At 46.5% G+C, this 17,802-nt stretch overlaps 1 protein-coding gene across 1 annotated transcript in view; it reads right to left on the minus strand.

Moving 5' to 3' along the window:
• Nucleotides 1-17,802, minus strand: part of Dock5 (dedicator of cytokinesis 5) — a 187,188-nt gene that overhangs the window by 39,744 nt on the left and 129,642 nt on the right. Inside the window, exons 27-34 of the mRNA XM_076853574.1 lie at nt 16,054-16,149; nt 12,865-12,963; nt 10,370-10,464; nt 9,116-9,194; nt 7,187-7,287; nt 4,171-4,229; nt 3,726-3,880; nt 1,911-1,996 (exon numbers count right to left, since the gene is read on the minus strand). Coding sequence (XP_076709689.1) covers nt 1,911-1,996; nt 3,726-3,880; nt 4,171-4,229; nt 7,187-7,287; nt 9,116-9,194; nt 10,370-10,464; nt 12,865-12,963; nt 16,054-16,149 — 770 coding nt within the window. The remainder of the gene's footprint in view (nt 1-1,910; nt 1,997-3,725; nt 3,881-4,170; nt 4,230-7,186; nt 7,288-9,115; nt 9,195-10,369; nt 10,465-12,864; nt 12,964-16,053; nt 16,150-17,802) is intronic.

Below are 17,802 nucleotides of genomic sequence, written 5' to 3' on the forward strand. Positions count from 1 at the left end.
CTCAACTTAATTCATGAGATTTCAAAATTGCCTAAGTCATAAGTCAGGAGGCTTGAAGGTCAGAGAGAGCTAATGGAAACAGGAAAGAGATCACCAAGAGGGCTTAACACCATGAAGAATAAACCAAGACAGACTTCTTGTTCCTTAAATCTAGGCTACCTATCAATTCCATCGTACTTCTGAGTATTCAGTGTGTTGGTTGCTTAGGAATCTTAAAAAAAAAAAAAAAAAAGAGTTGGGAGAGCCTGTCCCCAAGCTCAGCCTCATCCACAAAACTCCCATCACCCAGGGAAAACCCAAACGGCCTAGAGGAGAACCTAGGAGGTGACACTGCTGGTCAAAGTGCAGAGGACAGGACCAATCAAGTCAGCGTGGCCCAGCCCCGAACGGTGGGAGAATCTGTAAGTAATAACAACAACAGAGCAAGCAGCCAGCGCTTTAAACAGATGTTATGCTGTGCACTGTCTGACCCACAATAGATGCTATGCTGGGCACTGTCTCAATTATGTCTCATTTAATGCCAACAACAATACTTAAAAAAAAAAATACTGTTTTTGTACATAGAAAAAGGAGGTGTCGGTAGGTTTGACCACTGGGCCCAAAGTTGAACTCCTAGTAGGTAGTGAAAATAGGATTTGAGGCTCATTCTCTCTCATGCCCACTTTGGTGGGGTTTTAACCACATGTACACTCTTTTTTTTCTTCTTCTTTTTTTTTTTTTTTTTTTTTAATTTTCTGGTACTGAGAATTGAACCCAAGGAGCACTCAACCTCTGAGCCACACCCCCAGCCACTGGGATTACAGGCATGCGCCACGGTGCCCGGCTTGTTTTTTTATTTAGAGTCAGGGTCTCCCTAAGTGGCTTAGGGCCTAGCTAAGCTGCTGAGGCTGGCCTTGAGCTTATAATCCTCCTGCCTCAGCCTCCCTGGCTGCTGGGATTTCAGCTATGTGCTACTGCACCCGGCCTTTTTAATATTCTTTATAAAGGAGAAAGAAAGCAAGAGGTGACATGAGTGTGGAGGTGCATTCTGATGAAGGAATGGATGTGCTGAGTGGGACAGAGGATGGGGCAGTGGAAAGACCAAGCTGGCTGCAGTTATAACTGCTTTATTCTCTTTTTTTGGGGGGTGGGGGTGGGGGAGGGATGAGGTAACTGAGCATTTGGGGATGTTCCAGGGGCACTTAACCACTGAGCCACATCCTCAGTTTTTTTTTTTCTTTTTCTTTTTTTTTTAGAGAGAGAGAGGGGGAGAGAGAATTTCAATATTTATTTTTCAGTTTTTGACGTACACAACATCTTTGTTTGTATATGGTGCTGAGGATCGAATCCGGGCAGCATGCATCCACATCCCCAGCCCCTTTTTTTCTTTTTGTTGAGACAGGGTCTTGGTAAGTTTCTTAGGGCCTCGCCTAGTTGCTGAGGCTGGCCTTGAATTTCAATCCTCCTGCCTCAGCCTCCTGAGTCGCTGGGATTACAGGTATGGGACACCAGGCAAGGCAACTGCTTTGTTCCTAAAGGTCACTTATGGGGCATGAGATATCAAATGGACCTTGAAATGTTTTTCCTTTAACTGGTTGTTTTAAAGCCATAATTAGAGGTGCTAACATTTCTGCTGAGGTTCAGAAATACAAACTCTGGCAAAGAGCCACAGCTACGTGCATCTCCTCCTCTCTCCCATCTGTTCTGTTCTCCAGCTCGAGGGTGGTCAGGACAACACAGGCATTGACTCGCACGACAGGGACAGTGTCACCGGTGGGTGCCATCCAATCTGTCAACTACCAAGGACCCCTGGGTGGGTGTGACCCAGAGATTCTGAGACTGCTGGCCTGCATTGCATGCAGAAGAGACCCTGCCCTTCACCGCTGTCAAATGGTGCCACCAACCTGAGGTCCTGTCTCGGAGATACTCACAGTTTCTCCAATAGAACCTTGTATTGTTCATCTCCTCGGCCACCTTCTACCTCTTGATCCAGCTTGGTGATCAACTCATTCTCAAACTGCAAGCAGAGTTGGAATTCACAGCAGAAGGTTACATCCTTCGGAGAGACCTCGAGAGATGATACCTGGCTCATCTTCCCAGATCTGGCCCAACCCTTTTACTGAACTGTGGATTGCTTACGACGTGGACAGGAGAGGATCCCATTCCAGCCCTTCATGAACACTGCACCAGGGAAGTCCAATACTACTTTGTCCATTGCTTTACCCTTGCCCTCCGCCCCCTCCAAAATCTGAAATGTTATTTTCTGTTACAACTATGCATCGAAAAAAGCATTATGATTCTAATTTTCTTTTTTGTTTCTTATCTTTTTTAAAATTTGGTTTTTGGTACTGGGGACTGAACTCAGGGGTACTCAACCACGGAGCCACATCCCCAGCCCTATTTTGTATTTTATTCAGAGACAGGCTCTCACTGAGTTGCTCAGAGCCTCACCATTGCTGAGGCTGGCTTTGAACTCACAATCCTCCTGCCTCAGCCTCCCAAGCCACTGAGATTTCAGGCCGGGCTATGAGTCTTGTTAATGGGACTGCTTTTGCTGAGCTCTGTAGATGCAAAAATCTCCTTTTCAAGTTAATACACTGTAGAAAAGGAAATTGAGGTGTAGACTAAACACCGGCAATCTCAAGTTCTCACAGCCACAGATAACAGAGCAGGGCTGGGTCCGCTGCCTCTCCCCTCAGCTGTCCCATGATAGGCAGGACAGGCAGGTTGTGTCCTCTGCATTATTCTCAGTTACACTGCAACAGACAGGTCTGAAATGCAGGAAGTCAAGTTTTCATTCCCCAGAGGCAGGCTGCTCTAGGACAGGAGGAGAGGCGGGCTGCTCTAGGACAGGAGGAGAGGCGGGCTGCTCTAGGACAGGAGGAGAGGTGGGCTGCTCTAGGACAGGAGGAGAGGCGGGCTGCTCTAGGACAGGAGGAGAGAGGGGCTGCTCTAGGACAGGAGGAGAGAGGGGCTGCTCTAGGACAGGAGGAGAGAGGGGCTGCTCTAGGACAGGAGGAGAGGCGGGCTGCTCTAGGACAGGAGGAGAGAGGGGCTGCTCTAGGAGGAGAGGCGGGCTGCTCTAGGACAGGGGGAGAGAGGGGCTGCTCTAGGACAGGAGGAGAGAGGGGCTGCTCTAGGACAGGAGGAGAAGCGGGCTGCTCTAGGACAGGAGGAGAGAGGGGCTGCTCTAGGACAGGGGGAGAGGTGGGCTGCTCTAGGACAGGGGGAGAGAGGGGCTGCTCTAGGACAGGAGGAGAGAGGGGCTGCTCTAGGACAGGAGGAGAAGCGGGCTGCTCTAGGACAGGAGGAGAGGGGGGCTGCTCTAGGACAGGAGGAGAGAGGGGCTGCTCTAAGACAGGAGGAGAGAGGGGCTGCTCTAGGACAGGAGGAGAGAGGGGCTGCTCTAGGAGGAGAGGCGGGCTGCTCTAGGACAGGAGGAGAGAGGGGCTGCTCTAGGACAGGAGGAGAAGCGGGCTGCTCTAGGACAGGAGGAGAGAGGGGCTGCTCTAGGACAGGAGGAGAGAGGGGCTGCTCTAGCATAGGCAGGAATCAAGGAGCCCTTCTAGGCTCTGGGCTGGAATGTTGGATTACACCTCCAATCACTTGACACAATGAAATGTAAAATGAATTTTTAGATCAATGCTGATTTGTATTACTCAGGCTATGGCTTTTCCATATAGAAAGAAAATAAGTAAGAGCTGATTTTAGGTGCATTAGTAAAATTACAGTCCACCACTCCTTACCATATGGAAATTGCCATTTCCACTGAAATTGAACTCACACTGCATCATATCAAAGAAAATGGGGATGGTGGCTTTTCGCAGCTCCACTTCGGGGGTCAGGGTGACTTCCAGAATGGGACCCACCATAGATGGGATGAACTTGATTTTGTGGGGACCTGAAATGAAGGTAAATGAGGATATTGAACAATCACTTTGCTATCAAGTCAAGCGTCATAATCTTCCTCTACAGGGCCCATAAGGAAAGAAAGAGTGCATGTGGGTAAGGCACTGGGTGCAGAAGTGAGGGAGGAAATACTGATAAACTGTGGATGCCGTAGGAACAGAGGGCTCATCGCCAATGTCCCAGCTGAGGGGAGGGTGTGAAAGCCACAGGTGAGTTAGGAGTCCACTTGGGTGCTTATCACAATGGAGCTGTGCTGGGGCCCGTTCAAGGAGAGACACTCACCCAGGTTATACCACATGTCCCGGATTCTAAAGCCGATTTCCTTTCTCATGTCCCCATATCTAGGAAGAAGATCATAAACGGAGAGGAGGAGTTGCAGGAGAAACGGGTTGCATGCAAGAAAGTCACTTCTGAGTCTCTAGGGGGCACTGGATCAAGGACCCCTCAGACTCCACAATCTGCAGGTGCTCAGGCTCCTTATATGGAGGAGCACAGTATTTGCACACAACTACACACATCCTCCTGCATACTTCAGAGTGTCTCCATATTACTAGTAAGATCTCATACCATGTAAATGCTGTGCAAATTCTGGTTATAGTGGATGGCTTGGGGAATGAAGACAAGAAATACATGTTCAATACAGGGGTAATTTTCCCCCCAAATATTCTTGATCCCCTGGTTGGGGGATGCAGAACTCACAGACACAGAGGACTACGTGTTTAATGGTGAGGGGAATAAAATCAGCCTGTGCTCCTGTGGGTCACACATGAGACACTGACACTGTAAGAGAGGAGGGCAGTACCGAAATAAGCCTCCAAAGAGAAGTGAACCCCATGGGAGGACAGAGGACTGATGACCAGAAGGAACCAAATCTAAGTGCTGAAAAATAACTAAGAAGGTGAGATGAGCCGGGCGCGGGGGCGCATGCCTGTAATGCCAGAGGTTCAGGAGGCTGAGGAGGAGGATTGTGAGTTCAGAGCCAGCCTCAGCAAAAGCAAGGTGCTAAGCAGCTCAGTGAGACCGTGTCTTTAAATAAAATACAAAAAAGGGCTGGAGAGGTGGCTCAGTGGCATTCTCAGGGCAATAGAGCCCAGGAAGGGGAAAAACCTGTCCTTGGGGGAAAAAACCCAGAGCTTACTGCTTTTATACAGACAGTGCAGATAGTCATACAGCTCACCAGCAGATACTGAGGAGGAGCAGAGAAACACGGGTCTAGGCAGTGACTCCCAAGTGATTAGGTGATTCTTGGATGGAGGCCAAGCCCATCCTCCTGGAAATCTTTGAAGAATTCTTACGCCTGAGGCTGCCCCACCCCACCTACCACATCAGAGGCTGGGGGCTGGAAACTCGGAAATGGGGTAGGTCGTGATATTTCCTGGGAACACTCAGGCTCACAAACCATCCTGTGGTCGCTGCTCTAGACTATTTTAGAGACGCTTTGATTGCCCCAAACATTTTTTATTCAAATTCTTCCTTTGTAAATGCCTTCATAAGCCCGCATATTTTCTTCCTTTTTTCAGTGGTGCATTGTAGTAATGGAACATAGGAATGGAACTCACTGCAATACATATTGGTACATAATATAAATTTGGTCATTTTGATGCCTAGTAAGAAGCCACTATTTTTTTTAAAAAAATCACATTTAAAAAATTGTTACTATTCCACCTAACAAAATGCTTGACCTTATTTTATTATTAAAGTTAGATGAGCCTATGTCATCGAGATTTGGGATTTAACAGACAGAAGTATCACTATTCCTATTGTTTAATACTTCTGCTGATCCCACTTTAAGAAAGCTTGAAACAAATCCTCACATTTCTATAACTTTAATATAATTGGTTTTATTCCCCAAATTTTATCTTTGCCCTTATACACACACGTTTTTCCATGGTTTCTATTCACTGTCATACTTTTTTTTGACCAGAACCAGAATCATGAATCCTAACTAGCCATTTTTTTTTTCTTATCAGACTTGCAATCAAGTAACTTCACTTACAGTCACTGAACCCAAATCAAATCCATCCCTTAAAGAAGTTACATTGTTACTTAAGACATTCTAAAGCAAGTGATCAAGGGATGGAGGCAGTAAATGTTTCCCCTTGGGGAAATCTACAAAACAGGTCATACTGTAATCTTTTTCTTTCTTTCTTTTTCTTTTTTTCTTTTTGGTGTGTGTGTGTGTGTGTGTGTGTGTGTGTGTGTATACGTGTGTGTGCACGTGCTAGGGATGGAACCCAGGGGTGTTCTACCACTAAGTTGTACCCCTAGCTATTTTTATTTTTTAATTTGAGACAGCATCTTGCTAAGTTGACCAGTCTGGCCTTAAAGTTGTGATCCTCCTGCCTCAGCCTCCTGAGTCACTGTGATTACAGGCATGAGTCACCACGTCCGTCTTCTATTTTTGTATATTAAAGCACAGTCCTGTTGGATATGGTGGCACATGTCTGTAATCCCAGCAACTTGGGAGCTGAGACAGGAGGATCACAAGTTTGAGGTCAATCTCAGCAAGTAAGTGAGAGCCTGTCTCAAATTTTAAAAAATTTAAAAAGAAAGGGCTGGAGATGTGGCTCAGAGGTAGAATGTCCCTGGGTTCCATCCTTAGTACCACCAAAAACAAAAACAACCCCCAAAACACAAGTCATTACCAACCTCAGTTGTTTTAGGAAGGAAACAGAAATATAGAAATGTTAAATAATTTGCCTAAAACCCTGGATATTCCAACCAGGGGAAATGGATGTAAAATTTCAAATTTAAATAAAAAATTCCTCAAGTCACTCTTAAATTACACTGCTTTGTCTTTCCAGAATCTAAATTAACTCGAAACAGACCAGAGATGAAGACAGTGAAACCCGTCCCTAAATCTCCCACATTCCTGGACCTGAGTCCATTCTAAATTCCAAGCCAGAAATCTGGAATTTCAGGCTGTTGGCTTCTTGGCTTCTCTGCCAAAGTGACAGTAGGTGACTGTGACAAAGGGATTGGCCTTGTGAGGTGGAAGGAGCTCTGCACCTGCAATTCAGATGAGCTGCCAGCAGATGGCAGCTGTTCCTGGGCTCAGGAGGACACAGGGCACCTTTCCAGGCAGATGATTGATGAGAATTGTGAGAATGTGAGAAAAAAAAATGTGACCTGAGGGAATCTGAGTTATCAAGTGACTAAGACCTACCTCACCATCACTACCCTTAGCGACTACTATGGGTAGTCACTGAACACTGTATTCCTGCAGCACCCAAAGTACAGCTCCGAATGTGCAAAGAATCGCCTTTCCCATCATCGCCAAGTTTACAAGGACACTTACTTTTTTACAATTTTGTTGCGCTTGGCTTGTGAGAAGGTTTCCAGCTGAAGGGACTCATGGGTGAGAAACGCTACCGCCAAATGGAAGTAATTGTTCCAGAGCTGTTCAACATTATGTGAGCACAAAGAAATGGAAAATAACATTAGTGTGGGTCATACTAAAACAGACACGTGGCAGAAAGTCACTAACCAGGGACTCATGAAAAAGTAAGATCCACAGGACTTCTAGTTCTCTCTTGGGTTTTATTCCATCGTAAAAGTATTAAGAGTTAATATTAAGCTCTCCCCCCCTCCCACCCCACCATTGCCAATTCAAACTTTTACGTTCTTCTTTGCTCCTGGGATAAGGAAAAAGTACTGCCAAGAAGTACACCTATTTATAGTAGGGGGTTTGGCAACACGTATCAAAAGCTCTAAAATTGTGCCAAACATTTGAACTCGCAAATACTTTCAGGACTTCTTCCTGACCAAATAACTATGGAGAGTTAAAAGTATTTAAAACAAGGAAGGTCACCACAGTGCTGTTTAACATAACAGAAAATGGAAACAACCTACGTGTTCTCAGGAAGAATTTAGTTAAATAAATCATTAACCGGCCATGTAGTGGACTGCATTCAGCTGTGAAAACTACTGCAAAAATAGTTAACATCATTGAAAAAATGATGAAGTAAAGAAGTAAAGAAAACAAATTAACAGGTCCCAGAGCACGGCACAGCGCGAGTCTGTTTTGGTGGGTGTGTATGTGCGTGAATAGAAACGTAAGACAATACGTATATACACACACGCATATATGTGTCTACTTATATAGATGTATACGCCTATGTGTGTATCCTTACGACTTTCCATGCTAAAAATGCTACTGATGCAAAAAAGCACAAGATTCAGAAAAATCACATCACCAACAGAACACAGTCTGGTACACAGACTCCCTAAGAGCTGGGACTTGGTGAGCCTTTGCCAGGGACGAGAACATGTAAATACTCTTGATGTTGGTTGGACAAAGGAAAAAAGGCTTTACAACTACTGTGGACTTTCCAAATAACGCACGTATAAATAAAAAGCAACACCAGAATAGTGCCCATTGAACTGCTGCCTAGGACAGAACCACTTGAGGTGGGGAGTTGTCCAAGCACATTTTTGCAACCACATGCTGGTGTACATTTGTGCCTATACACAGAGGATCACACCACGATGCTAATAGTGAAGGCCGAGCCTGCCGTCGTCCCCTTATCCCGATTTTGTTTTCTGAGGTTTCAGTTCCCCTCAGCTAACCAAGGTCCAAAAATATTAATATTTATTTTGACTCTGTCAAGAAAGAAAAACCACATTTGTATTACCATATCTCATTATAATTGTTGCATTTACTATTATTTTTGTTAATCTCTTACTGTGCCTAATTTGTAAATTAAATTTTATCATACATATGGTTTTATCTACAGGACTCGGGACTCTGTGGCTTCAGGCATCCCCTGGTGGCTGTAGAATATATCCCCCACAGAAAAGGGAGATTACTTCGTCTATATTTTTTACTTTCTTATTTATTTACTTATTTTAAAAATATTTTTTAGTTGTCTTTGGACCTTTATTTATTTATTTATATGTGATGCCGAGAATTGAACCCAGTGCCTCACACATGCCAGGCAAGTGCTCAGCCCCAGCCCCAACCTTCTTGTTTTTTGTAGCTGCATTTTCTCAGTATCACTTCTTCACTTTTCTTTTTTGTGTATGTTGCTTTTCCAGAAAGAAAAAGCTCCATCTTATTGCCGCTGGAGGACCACGCGACAGGAGTGTGCCCCTCAGGAAAAGAGCGAACCCATGGAACCCTCCCCCGGTGACGATGAGGGAACCGGAGGTGGCCCTTTCCTAGCCGCCACAGTTCTGTTGCTGTGGCTTGGGACTTCCAGGGGCTTCCAGCGGGTCCAGCGCTCACCTGAAGCTCAAAGCTGGCCTGATCCATGAAGAGTCGGGTGAGAACTGCAGTGAACCGATCGATGGCGCGGAGAAACACCCTGGGGAAGCAAGCACCAGACCAGGAGGTCGACTCCGCCCTCCGACACTTTGCCCTCCACGTTGAAATAAAGCCACACCATCCCAGACTGGCAAGAAAAGGCCATCTGATCTGCCAGTGTCCTCTGGGGCTACGACCAGGCAGAGTCTGTGAAGTTCAGTTTTCCCAACTGACTGGCAGAGTCTCAGCTGGGGTGACACGCAGGTGGCCTGGGCCCCTGTGTGGGCCATTCATACTCCGCAGTGATGCTTCTATGTCTTTATTATTTATGATACTGGGGATTGAACCCAGGGAATTTTACCACTGAGCCATATCCCCATTATTTTTTATTTCGAGGCAGGGTCTCATTAAGCTGCTGAGGTTGGCCTCCAACTTGTGATCCTCCTGTCTCAGCCTCCCAAGTTGCCAGAATTACAGGTGTGCATTACCATGTCCAGAAATGCTTCTCTTTTAGAGTCTAGGGCTTCTGGTGGTGCTTTCCCTCTAATCTGCAGAGTTGGGAAGGGTTTTTTCCTAATCAGACATCAGGACCACGCATAGTTAATAATAATAATCATAAAGTGATTTGTCTTAATTAGCTCATTAAGAAAATTCTGAAGTTCTTTTACTATAATATACACATATATCCCATTCATCTACTTCTATTCAACCAGTGTCTGTCGTGGGCCAGCATTTGCAAGGCACTCACTTAGGTGCTGTGACCAATACACAGTTTCCAGTCTTCCAAGGGTTACAGCCCCAAGGAGGAATCTTAAACATCTGACTTGAGCCCTGATCCAACAGAGAACGTGAGACAAATTCCACGAGAGGGCTTCAAAGGGGGTACCCAGCACCCAAGGAAGAGAAGACAACCTCCAGGCCAGAAAGGCCTGCGCTGGGGGTAATGGTCTTAGGGGATGGGAGGGAGGTTGAGAGGTCCTGGGGAGGCCACTGACATGGAGGGAGCAGCAGAGGCAAAGGATCACTAGGAGAATGACAAGGAGACTGGTCCCCATCGAAGACAGCAGAGACCCTGAATGGGGCAACCCTGTAGCCCAGGTGAAGTGGACTCCTGGCAGGACGTCAGGGTCACAGGAGCAGGAAGATAGCACCGAGCACAGAGACGGACCGGCACTTCCCCGAGCCCTCACACAGACGGGGCAGAGCCGGGCCCCCGGGTGGGCCCCAGGTCCTCACCTGCTCTGCGTCATATTCATCACCATCCAGTCTTTGGCATAGACGTTCTTCCCGATCAGATCCTTGAACATGATAAAGGTCTCCATGAGGAAGTCCTGCGGAGAAGAAAGGAGGGAGAGCTGGGGAAGACGGCTCCTTCACTGCCGCTCCTCCAGCGTGTGGACAGAAGAACCCACATCAGCACCAGTCCCTCCTCGTCCCAGGTCACCGCCTGTCCTGTAGGACAGAGGGACAATGACGCGTTCTCCGAGCAGGCTACCATATGAGGCGATTTTTGCACTGCATGATTCTATAAGGAAAACAAGGACAGAAGGGTTGTCCACATTTCACAAGTGGTGTGCCTGAGGCTGACACATGAAATGACCTGCCTGAGCCCAGAGAACCAGGAAGCAGGAGAGCTGCAAGGGACCCGGGGCTCGCGGACCCCACGTTTCCAGCTCTTGTTTCTCTTTAGTCCTCATCTGGCATGTGCTGCTGGAAATAGCTCTCCTACTTAAAAATGAATCAACAACTGTGAGAAAATGGGAACTTCGGACAGATGGCAGTTCAATTCTTCCTTGTCCTGGTTAGAACAGATCAGAAGCACTGCACCAAGCAGCAGTTACGAGCCTTCCAGCTGCACAGATGTTCTCACGTGTAGCCTGGAAGGAGAGCCCTGCACAGCCCCTACCAGGAGCTAGTAACGGTCACTCAGGATAACTGGAATAACTAATAACTAAGTAAACACGGCACAGAGCTCTTCTCATCCAAAGGTGGTTGTGAACAAAATGAAATTAAAAAAAAAAAAAAAAAAGCAATAAGACTAAAAGGCAAAGCTATCAAGCTTTGAAAGCATTTAAATTAGACCCATTTAGACCTTCTACACTGGGATCCCTGAAATGAAAATCCAGTTTGCATTCTCGAGCACTAACCCACAAGTCCCACCTTCATTGAAGCACACTGCACAGCAATAAGGATGTGGTGCTTGAGAGGCACTGGGGGTTGAACCCAGAGGCACTTAACCACTGAGCCACATCCCCCAGCCCTTTCCTGTACTTTAAGTGGAGACAGGGTCTGAGTTGCTGAGGCTGACTTGGAATTTGCAATCCTCTTGTCTCAGCCTCCCAACCTCTAGGATGACAGGCGTGCACCCTCATGCCCAGCTATTTCTAAAGACATTTTTCTAAGACACTGGTTAATCTGCTAGTTTCCTCTACCCTTGATGTCAGTGGCACACAAACAGGAATGATTCTGGCAGGAACTTGCTGTGTTTTTGTTTTTTTTTTTTTTGCTCTGCTGGAAGTTGAACCCACAGCCTCAGACACGCTAGGCAGGTGCTCGGGCACCACCGAGCTACAGCCCAGCGTCGTCTTGCTGCACTTGATTTGATCTTCTGGTTCAATAATGAGTCAGGCCTATCCTTCCTCAGTTCTGGAATTTTCCATGAGTTTACCATTTTTTTTTTTTCCACCATACGTGATCAATGCTTCTAGCCATTTACTGACCATTCTGTTATTATTATTATTTGGTTCAATAAACATGATTTCTTGGTTTGTGAGGAAAGTGGAAAATGGATCAACTGGAGATGCCAGTTATCTGCATCCGACACGGTCTACGCTCAGCTCTTGGTCATCACTTCAGACGGCAAGAATCCACCAGCTGCACCCCACTGCCAAGGCGTTCCATGGGAATTACCCAGAAGGCAGCAGGAGGGTGACAGTCAGCCACTGGGAGGGAGAGGGGCAGCTCTGCCACCGAGGCCTGCAGTCGCGGGTCAGTGGCCTCACTTCTCCAGCCAGGCCTTCCTCCCTCTAGGAGACGACGACCCCCTTTAACTAGACACCTCGGGGAGGAGCTCGCCATCCTCTGGCACAGGAGATATGCTTCATCTCTTCCTACGGAAGCATAGAGTCAAGCCATGAATTTACAATGTCCTACCTGCTTTCTGAAGAAAATTAAAAAAAAAAAAAATCACTAAAATATTTTTGTTGATTTATTTTATATCCCAAGGGGCTGGGGATGTGGCTCAGGCGGTAGCGCGCTCGCCTGGCATGCGTGCGGCCCGGGTTCGATCCTCAGCACCGCATACAAACAAAGATGTTGTGTCTGTCAAAAACTGAAAAATAAGTATTAAAATTTTCTCTCTCTCTCTCTCTTAAAAAAGAAAAATAAAAAAATATTTTATATCCCAAAATATTAAAATTGTTATTATAAGTAGCCACTCTTCGCAGGTGTTAACCACTCTACAATCATGATTGAGTAGCCAGAATTCAAACCCGAGGGCTCTCTCTAAATCCAAGAGGTTCAGGCAGTGTGTGAGGACTCTCGGGTGCATGTCCTACCCCCTTCTTCTTCAACTCCACCAAGGACAGAGAACAAGAATCAACTGTGCTTTTCTTCGGCGCTGTGGGCAGCCACAGAGCCCTGGAGGTGGGAGGGAGGAAAACCCTGGTCTTATCGATTTATACCAAATATAAGAGGTCTCAAGTACCCAGGATGCGGTGGAGACAACTTACAGTGATATCTTGCCTGGTCTTGAAGGTGCTGATGTAGTGGCTGTAGTGGGCGTCGTCCATCTGCCGCAGGATGGCAATCATGCAAGCCACAAAGCTGCCCTGGGGGAAGAAGAAAGGATAATCCAAGGCTCCTCAGACCACCAAATGACCAAACAAGATGAGGACAACCTCTCTGGTTTTCCCAGCCCCAGGATCTCTGACCCTACTGAGCTGGAAACATGCTGCTTCCTAAGGATCAAGGGCACTTGGTTTGAGATTTCTCCTTCAAGCTACCTCCTTCCAGGTACAGCTGGAGAAATGGAAGGGCTCAGGCTACCATCAGCACCTACAGCTTTGAGCTTGTTGCATCCTGAAGGTCAAGGGACACGGATTTAAGATCTCAGCTAGCTCACCAACTAGTTGTAATACCTATGGAACTTTCAGTTTCTTGCTGAGACTGGGTTGTAGTACAGAAGTCCATGGAGAAATGTTGGAAATACTTAGATCAGTTAAACAAATCTGAATAGGCAGAAGACTAATAAGAAAGAGAGAGGGACAGGTTGAACATTCCTCGCTTGAAAATCTGAAATGTTCCCAGGAGCTTGGGATTTTGGATCCCACTGGAATATGGATTTTTGGATTTGGGATGCTCCACCAGTAGAGTCTATGCAACTGGTTAAATATCCCAAACCAAAACTCAACCCAATCTTTGGGTGGTGGCAGGTACTGGGGATTGAACTCAGGGGCACTCGACCACTGAGCCATATATCCTCAGCCCTATTTTGTATTTTATTTAGCAACAGGGTCTCACTGAATTGCTTAGTGCCTTACCATTGTTGAGGCTGGCTTTGAACTCATGATCCTCCTGCTTCAACCTCCCAAACTGCTGGGATTACAGGTGTGCACCACTTTACCCGGCTCAACTTCCTTTTAAGCACATGAATGATTCAACTTGTTTTCTTCTTATTCTTCTTATTATATTATTTGGTACCAGGGATTGAACTCATGGGACTTAACCACTGAGGCACATCCCCAGCCCTTTTTTGCATTTTTATTTAAAGATTGTGTCTCACTAAATTACTGAGGCTGGCTTGGAACTTTCAATCCTCCTGCCTTAGCCTCTAGAGCCGCTGGGATTACAGGCGTGCACCACCACGCCCAGCTCTCGGTGTTATTTTCACCTTTTAACAGTACATGAAGAGACAGATTAGTTAAGCATGCATTTTGTTTTTGATTAAGTAATTAATTGCATCATTAGGGCCCCAAAGTAAAGAGAAACTCACAGATTTGTAGATTTCTTCACTCTTTGTGTGGTGTGGAATGTGTGTGTGTGTGTGTGTGTGTGTGTGTGTGTGTGTATGTGTGTGTTGCTGTTGTTGTTTTCCTACCCAGTACAGGGGATTAAATCCTGGGCACTCTACCGCTGAGCTCCATCTCCAGCCCATTTTATTTTGAGACAGGGTCTTGCTAAATTGCTGAGGCTGGCCTCTAGCGTGTGATCCTCCCCTCAGTGCCCAGAGGGACAGGGGTCACTGCTGTGCCGAGCCCTCACTCTCTCTATTGGGAAATGAGAGTTTCTCAGCCAACAATCCTATTCTTACCTCTGAGGTGAGAGCCTTGGTTTTACATGCGCACATCTGCAGGGTCCCTGTTCCCCATCATCTCCTGATCTCAGACCAGAACGCCAGGATTAGCCCAGCCACAAACCAATCCTTTCCTACAAGGTCTGAATCCGTTCACAGTGTTTTGGAGAAGCTTCTGTTTTAATTGCCTCACTAACTGCTCTTTCTTCTTGCCTGGGTCTCCTCTCACCCCCATTTGACTCTTGCAAGGCACGTCTTAGGGATTCTGCCCTGGCTCTGCCCTTCTTGAAGGCCCTTCCCAGGGAGACACTTTGGGCTATTCCTTCACCGCCTTCAAAGTTTTTGGCTGAAATTCTACCTTCTCAGGGAAGCAGTTCTTTGTCATATTTTTTTTTTTTTTGAGAATTTTTTAATATTTATTTTTTAGTTATCGGCGGACACAACATCTTTGCTTGTACGTGGTGCTGAGAATCTAACCCGGGCCGCACACATGCCAGGCAAGCGCGCTACCACTTGAGCCACATCCCCAGCCCAGTTCTTTGTCATATTATTTGAATCTTTGCTTCCTCACTCTTCCTTTGTTCTGCTCCATGTCTTTCTCCAAGCCCTGTCTCCTTCTAAGAGACACTCTGCGGTTGGTTTATTTAGCCATAATCATTGCTTCTATTTTTTTTTTTTTAAAGAGAGAGAGAGAGAGAGAGAGAGAGAGAGAGAGAGAGAGAGAGAATTTTTTAATATTTTCAGTTTTTGGCGGACACAACATCTTTGTTTGTATGTGGTGCTGAGGATCGAACCCGGGCCGCACGCATGCCAGGAGAGCGCGCTACCACTTGAGCCACATCCCCAGTCCCATAATCATTACTTCTAGATACAAATTGCTCATGGGCAGGGTTTTGTTTTAATCTGTTCTGCTCACACATACATCACAGTGTCCAGAAGAATGCTCAGTTTACAGATTTTCTTTTTTCTTTTTTGGCACTAAGATTGAACCCAGGGGCAATCTACCACTGAACTACATCCCTATCCCTTTTTACTTTTTATGATAGGGCCTTGTTTTCCAGGCTGGCCTCAAACTTGTGATCCTCCTCCCTCAGACCCGCAAGCTTCTGAGATTATAAGCGTGAGCCACGATGCCCAGAGGCTTACAGATTCTTAATAAATGAATATTTTTTCTTACAAGATCAATTTGAAAGAGTTCTTTCCCCATGACCTCTAATTAAAATCTAACCTTAGCTTTTAATATAGTGAAAAGATGATGCTTTATTTTAATGCTGATCTGACTGGGCCTTTCAACAATGATCTCTGGTCTCATTTATGCTTTTTTATTGACATCCATTTGGGCCCAGTAGATGGAACCTGAGAGGCTAGTGCTACACTGGCCTTTCGAAAAGGGCACTTAACACAAGTTCTTTAAAGCATCGTCTTTTTACTGGAAATAAAAGCTGCTTGCGGTTCCCTGGAGGGAAAACAACTGAACAAGGGATAGAAAATCCACGTCAGAAGTGACCACTGCTCAGCCATGACACACGGGGCCAGGTGAACTTTGTCTGAAGCCACTGGTCCCCTAGGCAGGCAGGACACAGAGAAGCAGAGTGGCCACGGGGTGGTCCACAGGAGAGACACTCACGATGTGGGGAGACTGTCGGCTCATCCCGATCACGGTCCTGTTGATCCTCCTCAGCAGCCGCTCCATGATCAGCTGAATGTGCATGGCCGTGGGACCCTGGGGGCGAAACACAGGTGGTTTGCCTTCTCAAGGGGACCTCAGTCACAGGACTCCTCTTTTCCCTAAAAAAGCAATCTCTTCTCCAAAAGGGGAAAGGGAGTCACAGAATAATACATAACTTTATAAAAGCAAATCAACTGAAAATGATCGGATTGTTTAAAAGATGAGCATGGACACGCAGGGACAGGTGCTCCCCAAAAAACCCTGATGGTTCCTGTGCACTCAGACAGCTCTCTGTGGCCGGACAGTTCAAGGAAGCCTGAGGTACTGGTTCTGACGCTGAGTCGAGCACTGCCCAGGACAATAAGACACAAGTGGGCAGAGAGAGGCAAAGGTACAGACTTCTTAACACCTTCTGCGTCGGGCAAAAATCCAAAGAAATGCAAGCAAGAGGTCTGTTAGGAGGTGAATTTTTGTGTCCCTCTTGAAGCCTGAACATCCAATGGTGCTGGGAGATGGGCTCTCTGGGAGGCAATTCAGGCCACAGGAGGACAGGAGGGTGGGGTCCTAATGACCCCGCTCACTCACGCACACAAGCTTTCTCTTTGGTCAAGTGTGCACCCACTGAGGAAAGGCCACATGTGCGCGCAGGGAGAAGACAGCCACCTGCAAGCAGAGAAGAGCTCCCTCCCAGAATGTCACAGAGCCCACACCCTGGCCCAGACCTTCAGCCTCCAGAGCTTCGAGAAAATACACTTTTGTCATTTAAGGCACCCCGTCTGTGGGATGCTGTTGGGAGACTGAGAAAATCAGTATGAGGATTCAACATTCTGTCCTGTGCGACTCTGAGCCACTATTCGATTTTGCCTAGCTTTAGTTTTCATAGCTGCACAAGGTGGATAATAAGGTTTCCTTACAGGATTAGTTGTGTGGATGCACACGACGGTGCCAGATAACTATGCATCCCCTTCTTTCCTTCATTTCTCATCTCTAGTTAGATGTGACACTCACCCAGCTCCAAAACTACCTGTGTTCAACTTGACCTTGCGGACCTTATCCATGCTTGCTTCCTGACAGATATTTGAAAATTCCTGCTGAATGCTTAAATAACTAAATCATCACTATGGATTTTCCCGCTTGTTAATATTTCACTATTTTAAAAAATTTTTAACGGGTGACTGTATGTCTTCAGGGTATACAATGTGATGATCTGATACAGCTATACATTGGGAGATTGTGATCATTGCAATTGAATTAAGTAACACATCCATCTCCGTCCATATGCACTACATCTCCAGAACCTGTTCATCTCATGAATGAAAGTTTGTTTTTTTGACCAACACCTCCCCGTCCCCCAGCCCCAGCCCCTGGGAATCACTATTCTAGTCTTTGCCTCGGTGGGGTCTACTCTTTCAGGGACCACATAAGTGACATCCTGCTGCACTGTCCACGGTCATATGGATTTTCATCCAAGTATTAAGTATCTTTAGCTTTTCTGCCCTCGTTCCTGGCTTTTTTTTTACCTGCTTCTCCGTTCTGTGGGTAAAAGTGACATAGAAACCTGCCTCTCTGGGGGATGCCGCCTTCACTGTTGCTGACACAGCTTTTCCTCCAGGCACGTGCCGGGCTCTGGGTGGGGTCAGGAAAACAACCGAGGCCCACAGAGGGAGATGCACACTCAGGAGGGGGCAAGGATACAACAAGCACAGC

Source organism: Callospermophilus lateralis, chromosome 4 (assembly GCF_048772815.1).
Source record: "Callospermophilus lateralis isolate mCalLat2 chromosome 4, mCalLat2.hap1, whole genome shotgun sequence".
NCBI classification, from domain to species: Eukaryota; Metazoa; Chordata; class Mammalia; order Rodentia; family Sciuridae; genus Callospermophilus; species Callospermophilus lateralis.